The following is a 14724-nucleotide window of genomic DNA, read 5'->3' as shown; positions in this document are numbered from 1 at the left end:
CACAGTTGCTACCAAATGGACAGCGTTGTGCTTGGTAGGCTGCGAGGAGGCTCCGGTGAGCGCCGCAGTTTCCTCAAACAGCTGATGGGACAGGGGTGGCGGGAGTCGGACTCTGCCAATTTCGGATTGATTACCTATCCTGATGATAGTCCAAAACGGTACAAGATGGAGACAGCACATCCAATTGCAAAATTGGTGATCCTTTTTATTCCAGATGCGACTTTGCTTTGGATACCCAATTTTGAAATTAAAACGGATGTCTTAATCTTGTACAGTTTTGGACTATCCATTTATGTGGGGGAGTTGAATCTTACCCCTTGGGGGCGTGGCCCCCCCCCCCCCCCTCCTCTTCTTATCACTTGAAGTGCTGTCTAGATTGGAGTTTTGGATATAGGCCATCAATAAGAAAAATCGCAGAGAAACCCTTTAATGAGTTCCACATTTCATGAACAGACTGAGTAGCCGGTTCCAGTGGCCCTCAAGTCTAAACCGATCGTCCATTGTGGCCTTGTGCAATGTTACTGCAAATCAGAGGCGACGCCACATCTCCGTGGAGCCACAGCTGAATTCTAGCTGCCTGCATAATGGAGGAGTGAGATTACCCTAGTGCGAGGAACAATATTTAGCTCCAGTTTTTGGTCTACTAGACTGGCTCCGGCCTCGGACAGATATCCCTGGTTCAGAACAAGACAGTCCCGTCCGAAACAGCAGGGGCAGCACAGCTTCTGCAGCCACTTTGTCCACTTGGGGTTCAGCTGGCCGTAGGGCTCCTCTGTTTTTGGTTTGAAGACGGCAATGACTTCCTGGAAAATAAAAGAGAACATCATGCAGAAAATGCTTCATCAAGAGGTCAGGGAGACCTCACATTTCCATCCAGGACTTTCATCCCCATCATAACATTGTGAGACCAGTCACCCATTCCTAATGTGAACCAATGTCATCAGCGAACTGTTATTAAGGAATGGAAACTTAAAATTTACACTTCAGAAGTTCAGATCTGTGGGGGTCCAGGTGATCAGACCTCCACGTTTTGCTAAAAGGAAGGGGCAGAAGCGCTCGTATGAGCATTGCACCCCTTAGTTCCTGTCGGTTCTGCTCTCGGAGGAGACCTGAACAAAAAGAATGGGGGTTGAGCGTTTCTGTCCCTACATTTTAGAGATATATAATTTCAGACATGCCTCTACGACAGTGGTCATCAACCTTCGGCACTCCAGCTGTGCTGAAACTACAACTCCCAGCATGCTCCATTCATTTCTATGGGAGTTCTGAAAACAGCAAAACAAGTGTGCATGCTGGGAGTTGTAGTTTCACCACAGCTGGAGTGCCGAAGGTTGCTGATCCCTGCTCTATGAGCAATTTAAAAAAAAGGACACTTAACTGATGGGACACATAAAAATCCTAATTTAGGCTATCTTTACATAAGCGTTTTTGGCTTTCCGATTTTGAGATCTGGCAGAGGACCTCAAAATCGAGTCAAAACGGTTCAGTTTTGTCCCCATTCATTGTCAATGATGGATGCATCAGTTCCGTTTTGTGACAGTAAGCAGCAGTTTTGTGTCCGGTCTGTGAAATGGAAGAAACCGGATCTGGCATTAAAAAAACTGATCCGTCCGCCATTGACTTACAACGATTTTAATGCCGGATCCAGTTTGTTCGGTTTCAATATAATACAACCGCATACGAACGGATGCGTAGTGTTGTATTAACAAAAGCGGAACCTGAACAAAAAAAACGCTGATGTGAAACTAACCTTAGATTATGTGCATTTTACATAATAAATATAAATAACACACAACTACAGTGCACCGCATACTACTGGACCACGGAGACAAGCTTCCTCTTTTGCAGATGATGCCAGAATGAGAGTCCTAGAAGTCAGTTGCCTGACTCGTGATCAGTGTGAGGACCATTAGTCACTGGTCACCTCCATTGCTGGGACAAATGGGAGAAATATGAAGACCTAACATAAATGCTGACCAGGCAGACATAAATGTATGTGCCGCTCCACAGGGGCCACTGACACTCCTATGTACTGGACATTAACGGGGTCCTACACATTACCATGGAAGCCGGGGGCCTAAGGAAAGCTCCTAGGTCTGCTGTGAGCATCCGATGGATGGTCAGTAACACTGACAGGCACTAATACTGTATGCTGGAATTGCTATTCAACCCCTGCCCCCCAAACATTCCTCTTTTGGAATGCAGCAACACAAAAATTACTTTTAAAAGGTAAAAAGGGAAAGGAAGGGAGGAAAGGAGGTAAAAAGGGAAAGGAAGGGAGGAAAGGAGGTAAAAAGGGAAAGGAAGGGAGGAAAGGAGGTAAAAAGGGAAAGGAAGGGAGGAAAGGAGGTAAAAAGGGAAAGGAAGGAAGGAAAGGAGGTAAAAAGGGAAAGGAAGGGAGGAAAGGAGGTAAAAAGGGAAAGGAAGGGAGGAAAGGAGGTAAAAAGGGAAAGGAAGGGAGGAAAGGAGGTAAAAAGGGAAAGGAAGGGAGGAAAGGAGGTAAAAAGGGAAAGGAAGGGAGGAAAGGAGGTAAAAAGGGAAAGGAAGGAAGGAAAGGAGGTAAAAAGGGAAAGGAAGGGAGGAAAGGAGGTAAAAAGGGAAAGGAAGGGAGGAAAGGAGGGTAAAAAGGGAAAGGAAGGGAGGAAAGGAGGTAAAAAGGGAAAGGAAGGGAGGAAAGGAGGTAAAAAGGGAAAGGAAGGAAGGAAAGGAGGTAAAAAGGGAAAGGAAGGGAGGAAAGGAGGTAAAAAGGGAAAGGAAGGGAGGAAAGGAGGTAAAAAGGGAAAGGAAGGGAGGAAAGGAGGTAAAAAGGGAAAGGAAGGGAGGAAAGGAGGTAAAAAGGGAAAGGAAGGGAGGAAAGGAGGTAAAAAAGGGAATGGAAGGGAGGAAAGGAGGTAAAAAAGGGAATGGAAGGGAGGAAAGGAGGTAAAAAAGGGAATGGAAGGGAGGAAAGGAGGTAAAAAAGGGAATGGAAGGGAGGAAAGGAGGTAAAAAGGGAAAGGAAGGGAGGAAAGGAGGTAAAAAGGGAAAGGAAGGGAGGAAAGAGGTAAAAAGGGAAAGGAAGGGAGGAAAGAGGTAAAAAGGGAAAGGAAGGGAGGAAAGAGGTAAAAAGGGAAAGGAAGGGAGGAAAGAGGTAAAAAGGGAAAGGAAGGGAGGAAAGAGGTAAAGAAAGAAGGGCGGTAAATGAAAGAAAAAAGGAAAGGAGAAAAGAAAGAAGGTAAATGAAAGGAAAGGGGTGAAGGAAGGAGTTAAAGGAAAGGAAAGGAGGAAGGAAGTAGTAGTAGTAGTAATTCCATAACATAGACATCCAGGATGAAAGGCTTCATTCTACATCCCCTCCATTTCCCCTTCTCTGACATGGCAGAAAGCTGCACCCTGTCCCGATCAGTGCCTAACCCTATTGAGAGGATACTCCAGCCAGCCTATGGGTACACTAATTAACATTACGCTGCCCCCAACTTAAGTCTCTCTCCCATCAATGATGTAGGACGTGGTCATCTCTGATTATAAAGAAACCCAAACGTCTTCCATGGATGAAACAGAGGGGCAACAACCTCCAGAAACTGAAGACTGGGTCATACATTCACTGAAAACATCAAAGGGTAGGGAAGGATCTGCTCTGGAAAAATAAAATCGGTTCTTGATTATCAAGGGTCTACATGTCGTGGTAGATTTCTGTAGACTTTAGGATCCAGTTAGATAGTAATTCAGCTGGTGAATATGTTAAATTATTATTCAAAATGGCCACTGTCCGGGCCCATTACAGCCACTCCCCTCAATTACACACAATTAAAGATTGAGTGAATGAAAAGAACATGGGATGAAATCTAAACCACATACACGGCAGTAGTAAAGTGCAGAAAACAGCCGGGTCGGCTTCCAAATTCCTGGTTTCCTTTATTTAAACGTGAACGGCTGTTTTGTTATTCTAATAAGAGCTGTAGATAGTGAAGGCTCCGTTCCGGCTGAGATGATGGGCACCAACCCAAAATCAATAAGCAACCAACTGGTCTGATAGAAGAAAGGGAAAAAGAAACTCAGCAGATGCAGAAGACAGATAATGCGAGGACCCAACAACATTAGACGGGAAGATAACTGAAGCGAGGTGAAACGGGAGGACGGGAAAGGTGAGAAAGGAGGAGATAGAAATCTCCTGAACTCCAGAAATGACGAAATTGAGACAGGAAGGGAAGGTCCCAATCCGCTCTCGTTTCAGAGTGTGGCTCAAACTAAATGGTTCCGCAGCTCAAAATACAGGGACATGAAATAGAGAAAGTTCTGCAGTTATCACTTCACCAGATGCCCAGATACATTAGACATGTACTGCCTCATCCTGACAACCAACAAACTAATACCTTCTCATTCTTGAGGGCTTTCAAAAAATTGGCCTGTAGACCACTGACCGTAGTAAATGGTAGGCATCCCACCATAACGCATGTGTCAATGGAAGATTCAACCATTCACCTCAATGTCCAGCACTAAGGGTGCATCTAGCATGTTTCATCTATGTGACTGGCAGACCCTCGGTTGAGGGCTGTCGTCTAAGGGACTGGCAGACCCTCGGTTGAGGGCTGTCGTCTAAGGGACTGGCAGACCCTCGGTTGAGGGCTGTCGTCTAAGGGACTGGCAGACCCTCGGTTGAGGGCTGTCGTCTAAGGGACTGGCAGACCCTCGGTTGAGGGCTGTCGTCTAAGGGACTGGCAGACCCTCGGTTGAGGGCTGTCGTCTAAGGGACTGGCAGACCCTCGGTTGAGGGCTGTCGTCTAAGGGACTGGCAGACCCTCGGTTGAGGGCTGTCGTCTAAGGGACTGGCAGACCCTCGGTTGAGGGCTGTCGTCTAAGGGACTGGCAGACCCTCGGTTGAGGGCTGTCGTCTAAGGGACTGGCAGACCCTCGGTTGAGGGCTGTCGTCTAAGGGACTGGCAGACCCTCGGTTGAGGGCTGTCGTCTAAGGGACTGGCAGACCCTCGGTTGAGGGCTGTCGTCTAAGGGACTGGCAGACCCTCGGTTGAGGGCTGTCGTCTAAGGGACTGGCAGACCCTCGGTTGAGGGCTGTCGTCTAAGGGACTGGCAGACCCTCGGTTGAGGGCTGTCGTCTAAGGGACTGGCAGACCCTCGGTTGAGGGCTGTCGTCTAAGGGACTGGCAGACCCTCGGTTGAGGGCTGTCGTCTAAGGGACTGGCAGACCCTCGGTTGAGGGCTGTCGTCTAAGGGACTGGCAGACCCTCGTTGAGGGCTGTCGTCTAAGGGACTGGCAGACCCTCGTTGAGGGCTGTCGTCTAAGGGACTGGCAGACCCTCGTTGAGGGCTGTCGTCTAAGGGACTGGCAGACCCTCGTTGAGGGCTGTCGTCTAAGGGACTGGCAGACACTCGAGCAATTTCATCTAATGAACTGGCAGACCCTCGTTGAGGGCCTTCATTTATGGGACTGACAGACCTAAACTTTGTTGGTCTTTACATAAGGGTCTTGCAGACCGACATGGGAGAGAGGAGAGGCTTCACCAAACAGCTGAAAGACCCTTAACTGGAGGAGCTTGCACGATGGCGATATAACCATCTCCTTCTGACTGGAAGAAACACGCATAACATTGATGGAGTTGGTCAATCTTCAGCATCACTCCTATAACCAAGGGTAGTAAGATCCTCACACAAGTGCTTTTATCTAAGGCACTGGAAGACCCTAGCACAATATGAGTGCTGCACATGTTACCCTCCTCCTAAGAAGATGAATGTCACCTGAATTAATCTATTTAGGTTGGGAGGCTGAGGCTCTATCAAACAAAAGGCACAGCCTACCATCACCTCGGTGGATCTAAGCTGGTATCCATCATCAGTTCTGAATTGAGCAAGGGCAGCAAAACGCTTCATTATGGCTCCCACTAATGGCATAACCATAATTGACAGGACCCAGCCATTTTAGATACCAGAACCAAGGGCCCCTTGGTAAGGAGTAGGGTAGAAGGGGTTGATGTAGAACCCTATATTTGATCGGAGGATCCTCACAGTCCGACACACTAATTAACATAAACTTGTGGAATAGTAATGAAGTTATCTGCGGCCATTACTCCATCCTTCCACGTTAAAATGGGCACAGATGGCAATGGGTCTACAATGCAAGCGTCCACATCTCACCCGGGCAAAAAATATCTACGCTTTCTAAAGTGATCACTTCAGTACAAAAAGGAACTAAAACTAGAAGCCCTGAAAGAAGCGTACAGCAATGTACAGAGTGTATAAAGGATATAGGTCCATCACATCTCCTGGTGATGCCCCCTGTGCCCTCTGTACAGGATCATTATCGAAGCCATCAAAAAATCTCTCAGCCTAATTCTATTATTCTAAATTATAAATCTAATCCCACGACATCGTAACCTCATAAAAGCGTCTGAAGCCAGACAAATCTAATATACATGCCTTTCTGGTGACTGTTCGTCATCCGACCATGATACCCGGGGCATGTAGCAGGGGTTCTGCATCTGTGTAACATACGACCCACGCCGCAGGGGTCCCAGGGATCGGGCAAACGCACCCCTGTTGTCTGTGCAGTCCTTACTTTACCCTCTGTCCTAAGGTAGCGGGAACTGGCAGCGCTGAATAACTGGGAATGAGGCATCAAAGTGATGGAGGCATCAAGCAGAAGGTTGCAAGAATCCTTGGAATGTCAAGTATGCTATACGTGGAACATCTCCGCTCTGTCCTCCTTACACACTCATGTCAAGTGCACTGTACTGAGCGAGTACTATAAAAGAGTGCACTCAGAGATTAGGAAGTCCCACTGCAAGCATCAAAATGAAACTGCTGGTAATGGACCCCACTCCCCCTTCCATCCTGGAAAAGAATCAACAGGTCCTTTCTCATTTGATCCCCATCCGAGTTTGCGAATGCTGAGGTTTCGGTGGAGCCTGTACAGAGTCAACCCCTGAGGAACAGGGTCAACCCGAGTCAGGGCCTGCTTAACACTGCAGCCTCTGCAGAGCATGTATATAGCACGCGTGGAATTGCTCGTTATTTCTCACAGGAAACTGTCTGGAGGAAATTTATCAAGTGATTTGTGCCATTTTTGTGACTTAATAAAGTGGCAATATATGGAACAAGTGGCATTTTGAGTAAGAAGGCTTGGCGGGAGCGGGAACGGCCTCCTGCGGTCCGACAGACTTCTTATAAATTATGCTACAAGCTGGCATATATTATAGTAGGCGCACGGATGGTCATCGATAGAGGGTTATGTGACCGATCCATCTGGGCCTGCATTGACCTGCGCCAGCTTTCCCTGCAGAGAGGTTCAACGGTCTGGTCACCTCTTAATAAATTTGGCGCATCTTACTCCATGACAAGAAACTGGTGCAAAAAGCAACACAAATGTATGCGTATGGCAAGAGTGGAATGTTGGGAGAATTTATCAAAAAGTGGCACATTTCTAGCAGAAAAATGGTGCAACTTTTAGATTTTTAGATCTTAATAAATCTCCCCATTCCAAAAAGCAGCCCCCGGGTCCAATTCCTGATGGCGGCTCTGCGTCATACAGTCACAAGAGATTATAAAACCTCCTCATTCTGGATCCACAGCTGCATCACGGACCTCCCTTCCAGGATGTTTCACTTGCACTTAGCCGAAATCTTGAAAGCGTCTAAAGCTGAACACACACCACAGCAGTTTATTCGGCGTTCTGGCGTGCCGCCCCCAGGCACGGTCGACGATAGGTGGGTTCGCCTGATATTTCTCCAACGTGTATGGCGCCTTTACGATTTACAAACCAGCAAATATTTTGCAATGCTGCAACCGAGCGCCGTGGATCTCGCTACAGTTAAGGGTCTAGTCACACAACTGTATGCGTTTTGCGGTCCACAAATTGCGGAAACCAGCCCCATATGCGTTCCGCATTTTGCAGAAGGCATACGGCCAGCCCTATGTTAGAAATGCCTATTCTTGTCCGCAATTGACAAGGTGTGCTGTCGCCATCTTTTGCAGCCCCACTGAAAAGAATGGGTCACAAAATTGCGGGACAGAGGCAGACCCATAAATACGGTTGTGTGAATGTACCCTTAGGCCCCTTTCAGACGAGCGAGTGTCACGCTGCGGACTCGCAGAGCAGAACCTGTCCTGACCTCCCTAGCACTGCCGGGGTCGCATAGCATTATATTGATTTATGATGTTATGTAACCTTTAGAGGTCTGTAGTATTGGATAGGACTGACATGTACACAGCATAATAAATCAATATAATGCTATGTGCCCCGGCAGTGCAAGGGAGGTCAGGACAGGTGCTGCTCTGCGAGTCCGCAGCGTGACACTCGCTCATCTGAAAGGGGCCTAAGGCTCACAGTCCTCCCATCAGGCATCTGATCAAGGTAGATTTCAGCATTTTCCAATCTCCTTCAGAGGTCATATTACACAGCACGGCTTCTAGCGGAAAATAATTCCACAATACTGTGCCAAATAACGCACCATATAGAGACATATGGAGGGACTCTAGGGGCTTCAGTAATTTAAAGGGGACTGACAAACTGATCTATGACTCCCAGCAACTCCAATAATCATCTGTAAGAAGGGGCCGCAGCGCTAGGCGGAGCTCTGCAGCCTTCATAGTGCACCAAGCACAGCGCCATACATTGTACAGTGGCTGTGCTTGGTATTGCAGCCCAGGCCCATTCACTTGAATAGATCTGAGCTGTACATAGACCATGTGACTGATGGAAATTACGTCACAGACTGAGAAAGAGACCACAGCGCTCACCTAAGCGCTGTGACCTCTTCCAATTGCTGATCGGCCTGGGTGCCGGGAGTCGGACCCCCACTGATGACCTATCCTGAGGATAGCCCATCAATATTAACAACCTGGAATTCCCCTTTAAGTCCAATCCTTATTGCAATATCTCAGCAGATTTAGGCAGGCTCAATCACTTCCCCATTTTTTGTTTCTTTTTGCCTGAAATCAGCAGCTACCTCGGTTGCTGAATAGGAAAATTGCACAACTAGCAGTTGCCCAATATTATTAGACTATTGAGAAGCAGCAATACTAATACTAGACCTGATGGGAGTTGTAATCACTCGCCCCGTCTGGCGCGGCCATCTGCCCACGGATCATCTGCTGATCCCCGGGGGTAATATCAGTAAAGGTAACGGGGCAATGGCTGGCAGGCAATTCCGAGGTGCAGTAACATCCCATTCAGGAGCACTCCCCGGGGATGGCAGGCTTCCAGCATAAGCTGCGCAGTGACATTTACAGGACATTTTTGCATTTGACATTTGCATTTCCAGAATTTCGTGCTGGCAGTTGCTGCAGCACGCGGGATGAAAGGCCGCTATCATTTACGGGTGTCGTGTTGCGAGCATCGTGCAGTGCAGAAGACATACGAAGACGTGTGAAATCTGTGTGACATGGGCACACTTGCCAACTTCTATCTAGTATCTCACTGCCAAAGCATGCCACGTGCAATCACCTGCCAGCACTGCCGATGACACAGATGGCGGAGATGGGAAGCCACGTCTATAGAATGACAGGGGACGGGGTGACACAGCCGAGAAGGAAGGATTTACACCAATTATCTCCCCACATCGGTGTCTGCTACCATCTAGACGACAGGAGGCCGTGGGCGCAGTCGTGTGACCGATCTGTCACTGGCTAACCATAACGCGGATGTGAACACAGCCTTTATCCTCAGAACAGCCCGTCACTAGCTCATCGGCGGGGGTTTGACACCCAGCACCCCTGCTGATCAGAAAACTAAAGGGGAGCCCTGGACTTCAGTGTGAAAGGGGAACTCAGGAGCCTTGTGTTCTGCCATTTATTAGGGAACCGAGGAGTCCCACGTGTTGCCAGTTGTAGGGGAAGCTAGTGCCTCGTTTCCACTGAGAGGATCGGTTCGGGTCGGCTCAGTTTGGAAGATTTTTAATGGTCCGGTCTATTTAGGTGAGCGTTTCCACTGCAACTCGGGCCGCCGGGTCAATACGTGGTTTAGAAAAAAAATGCGTAGCGTGACGTCACACTAGTGCGACAACAAACGCGACGCTACAAACAACAAAGATGGAGGTCATCCAGCAGCTCGTGTTTTCACTACTTGCATTTTGGTGTTTGGTAGTTCCTGAGACGACCACAGCTTCTCCTATTATCTGTAGTAATGGCGGCGTGGTGTTTATGTTGCGCTTACGTTTGACGTTATTCAGGCCGCCAATCAGGAGAATGTATTGTGTGACGCAAGTAGCTGCGCCCTAACCGAACCGTTCCATTTTTCTATGGCCCTACATCTGAAGCAGGACCCTGAATGGTGCGGTACGGTTCGCTTGTATGGATCGCTTTCATAGTGGAAACACCCAAAATAGCGAACCGTACCGTACCAACCCGAACCGATCCGCTCAGTGGAAACGAGGCATAGGAGTCCTGGGGGCTCCAGCTAAGGCATCATTCAAACGTCCGCAAATGGGTCCACATCCGTTCCGCATTTGCGGAGCGCGGCCCCGATCTTCGGGTCCGCAGCTCCGCAAAAGATAGAACATGTCCTATTCTTGTCTGCAGCTGCGGACAATAATAGGCATTTCTATAGGGGTGCCGGGCGGGTGTGTTGCGGATCCGCAATTTGCACGTCCGCAACACACCATGGACGTGTGAATGGAGTCTAAAGGGGGACTCCAGCCCTGTTGTGCTGATAGGGAACTGGGGAGCATGAAGTGTTCCCAGCTAAAGGGGAACATAGGAGCCCCATGGACCCCCAGCTAAAGGAGAACATAGGAGCCCCATGGGCCCCCAGCTAAAGGGGAACATAGGAGCCCCATGGGCCCCCAGCTAAAGGGGAACATAGGAGCCCCATGGGCCCCCAGCTAAAGGGGAACATAGGAGGCCTATGTGTAAACAACTAAAGGGGAACCCCATCTACAGCCAGTTAAAGGGACCCTGTTGTGCAGTCATCTAAAGGGCTAACCCAGCACACAACTAAAGAGGACCCCAAGTCACCCCTCCACAAGCAGCGTCCTGACACATCCTGAGATCCAGAGCGCCTGTGACTCCAAGGAGCCTTAGACCCTCCTCCCCCGAAGCTCCAGCCATGACATCCTGGTCACATGTGGCCGTGTGACTCCGATCATGTGACCTCGCTGTCACGCCACCGACATCCGGGACTTTATCTTCTAGTCTACAGCTCTCCAAGACCCGTGACTCAAAGCCATGTGAACTGTCTTGGCGTATCTCTGCTTCCTGTCAGCAAATTACAACATTACCCTTGTTTTTACATTCAGAGACAGAAGAACTTGCTGGGCCAAGGCAGATTTGTACATCTAGATAAGGAAGTCCCGGGGCCATCGTTTGCCACCTGCTCAGGGAGGTTCCCGGGTGGTTTTAATCCTCCATCCAAATTCCCAAGGAACAAATCACTCCGGGGTTAAAAGATTTGCTCAAAATTACAAAAACATGGCTGCTTTCTTCCAAAACCAGCACCACCCCTGTCCACAGGTTGTGTCTGGAATTGCAGCTCAGCTCCATTGGAGTCAATGGGGCAGAGCTGCAATACCGCATACCCCCTGCGGACAGGGGTGGTGCGGTTTGGAATAAAAGCAAGTTTTTGTAATCCTGGACTGTCTCAGTATACAGTCTGGCAGCGAAGGGCCACACTATACAGAGAGGAGAATATAGGGCCCACCGCTGGGATCGTTTTTTTTGTTTGTTTTTTTAAGAGGTTGGTCCATCTCGTATATTGGCGGCATATTCCCAATCTCAGGTAGGTGCAGGTCCCCCCTCTGAGACCCACACCCATCTCTTCAACGGGCCTTCAAAGTGAAGGAGCGCGCATGCGCAGCGTGCACTCTATTCCTTTCTATAGGAGTTCTGTAAAAAGCTGAGTGAGCACGCTCAGGTATTTTCAGAAGTCACATAGAAATAGTGCACTGCGCATGTGCACCTGCTCTCTGCTCACTTTTGGTCAGCACATGCGCCTTTTGATACGCCGTTTTACAGTCTTTGTGAGTCTGAGGAATTAAAGGGGTGGTCTCCTCCGAGACGGTGGTTGCATATCGCTAGGGGTCCCGTTCTATCTCCTGAAGCGAGCACATGCGCAGTGCACTCTCCATTCATTTCCAAAAACAGTCATCATGCTCGCTTCCTTGGCTTTTTTCGGAACTCCCATAGAACTTAATAGAGAGCACCCCGCGGGCCCATTGTAGAGACGGGTGCAGGTCTCAGAGGTGGGACCTGCACCTACAGTGCTGCTCATAATTATTCATACCCCCGGCAAATTTTGACTTAAAGTTACTTTTATTCAACCAGCAAGTAATTTTTTGGCGGGAAATGACATAGGTGTCTCCCAAAAGATAATAAGACGATGTACAAGAGGCATTATTGTGGGAAAAAAGTGTCCAGTGCAAAATTATTCATCCCCTTCTCAATAATTAATAGAAGTCCTTTATTGGCTATTACAGCAATCAAACGCTCCCTATAATTGCAGAGCAGCTTTTTGCACGTCTCCACAGGTATTTTTGCCCATCCATCTTTAGCAATGAGCCCCAAATCTTTCAGGTTAGAGGGTCTTCTTGCCATCACCCTGATCCCTCCACAGATTCTCAATTGGATTCCAGTCTGGACTCTGGCTGGGCCGCTTCAAAACGTTAATGTTGTTGTCTGATAACCATTTCTTACCACTTTTGCTGGGTGTTTTGGGTCATTGTCCTGCTGAAATGTCCACTGGTGCCCAAGGCCAAGTTTCTCTGCAGACGCCTGATGTTGTCGGTGAGAATCCTCATTTATTGCTCTTTTTTCATGGTGCCGTTTACTGTGATTAGGTTCCCTGGTCCAATGGCCGAAAAGCACCACCGAAGCATTAGGTTCCCACCACCATGTCTGACAGTGGGGATGGTGTTCTTTGGGTTGAAGGCTTCTCCTTTTTTACGCCAAATGAAGGAACCATCATTGTGACCAAACAATAAAATTTCTGTTTCATCTGACCATAACACAGAAGACCAGAAGTCTTCTTCTTTGTCCAGATGAGCTTTTGCAAAGGCCAAGAGAGCTCTTGTCTGCCTTATCTGGAGAAGTGGCGTCCTCCTTGGTCTGCATTGTGCAGTGTCCGTGGATTGTCTGCCTTGAGACATTGCCACCAGCAGAGCCCAGATTCACCAGGATGGCCTTGGTGGTGATCCTTGGATTCTTTTTCACCTCTCTAACTATCCTCCTGGCAGCACAGGGGTCACTTTTGGCTTCCGACCACGTCCTCTCAGATTTTCCACAGTGCGGAACATCTTGTATTTTTTGCTCAAATGTAAATAAAAGCTGAGAAATGTTTTTCCCACAATAATGCCTCTTGTACATCGTCTTATTATCTTTTGGGAGACACCGATGTCATTTCCCGTTACTTTCTGGTTGAATAAAAGTAACTTTAAGTCAAAATTTGCCAGGGGTATGAATAATTATGGGCAGCACTGTACCCGACACTGGTGGCCTATCCTGGAGAATATGTGATCAGGTGAGACGACCCCTTTAATTCCTCAGACTCACAAAACTGCATTCGCTGACCTTCACCCGCGCTCGGCTTCTCCCGGGGCCCCTCATCTATATGTACTGGTCCCGGATTTGGGCTTACTTATTATAGGAGGAAGGACTGGATACCACTGTAGCAAACTCTCAGCTGTGAAACAGGCAAGGTCTCCACGGGATTGGAATGTAAACAAGACAGCAAGCTGACACTGACAGCAAGCAGAGGTCCAGTAAAAGGCAAAGAACTGAAATCCAAAGTGTATTAAAACGTTATAGAACGCAGGGGCCCCGCCACATACAACCAGCCTTTAGCAGGGGCCCCAGCACATACAACCAGCCTTTAGCAGGGGCCCCGCCACATACAACCAGCCTTTAGCAGGGGCCCCGCCACATACAACCAGCCTTTAGCAGGGGCCCCGCCACATACAACCAGCCTTTAGCAGGGGCCCCGCCACATACAGCCAGCCATTACCTGGGGCCCATGCCTAGTGGCTGCTGTAGGGGCCACAGGGGCCCGCGTCACCTCACCTCCTGCTCGTCTTTGACGAAGTAGCTGCCGCTGGAGCCCTGGTAGATCCTCTCCGGGAAGATGCCCCGGCTGATCGCCCTCTCCGCCCGCCTCACCACCTCCGTGAACTCCGGGTCGTCCGGGAAGCAGTTCTTGCTCCGGTGATGGCTGCGCTCCAGCAGCGGCTGCCTCTCCTCTGTGGGGGAGCCGGGGGGAGAAGGCGCCGGGACACACTGCGGGGAGGACTGCGGGATCCGAACCACTACCCCGGGCACGGTGCGAGCGGCGGGGCTGAGCGGTGCCGGGGACACCGGGGAAGGCTTAGACTGGAAGGTGTAGTCAGGAAGCTCCCGCTCCGGAGACACCAGCGGGCTGTTCTCGTCCATGGTGGAAATAGAAGAGCGCCCGGGCACTGCCGGAGGAAACGGCGACAAAAGCTACAGAACAGGTGACAAGCAGCTGACTCACAACTGCTACTGGAAACTTCCGGGACTGACAGCCAATGGGAGCGAGAGGGAGGGGACCAGCGAGCCCCGCCCAGTGTCACTACTAAACGCTGAGCTCGTTACTGTGCAATGGAGCTTTGCCCTTCTTAAAAATGGCCGCCATGAAGCCCGACACCGATATCACCACACGGTCTTGTCATACTATCCATGAGAGAGTGTAAACGTTAGAAGCGGTTCATGTCCACTTGACGTCTTTGCGAGGTGCGCTAATTAATTAGCAAAGAGTCACTCTAACTTTCATTTGTTTTCCCTCATTAA

The 14724-nt window shown here is 49.2% G+C and overlaps 1 protein-coding gene across 1 annotated transcript in view; it reads right to left on the bottom strand.

The window, feature by feature from the left end:
* Nucleotides 1-14450, bottom strand: part of LOC122940713 (phosphatidylinositol 4-kinase type 2-alpha-like) — a 33018-nt gene extending 18568 nt beyond the window's left edge. Inside the window, exons 1-2 of the mRNA XM_044297424.1 lie at nucleotides 13981-14450; nucleotides 603-803 (exon numbers count right to left, since the gene is read on the bottom strand). Coding sequence (XP_044153359.1) covers nucleotides 603-803; nucleotides 13981-14346 — 567 coding nt within the window. The 5' untranslated portion in view covers nucleotides 14347-14450. The remainder of the gene's footprint in view (nucleotides 1-602; nucleotides 804-13980) is intronic.
* Nucleotides 14451-14724: the final 274 nt, after the last annotated feature.

The sequence above is a fragment of the Bufo gargarizans genome, chromosome 6, assembly GCF_014858855.1.
Source record: "Bufo gargarizans isolate SCDJY-AF-19 chromosome 6, ASM1485885v1, whole genome shotgun sequence".
Classification (NCBI taxonomy): domain Eukaryota; kingdom Metazoa; phylum Chordata; class Amphibia; order Anura; family Bufonidae; genus Bufo; species Bufo gargarizans.
This window is presented reverse-complemented; position numbering and strand designations above follow the sequence as displayed.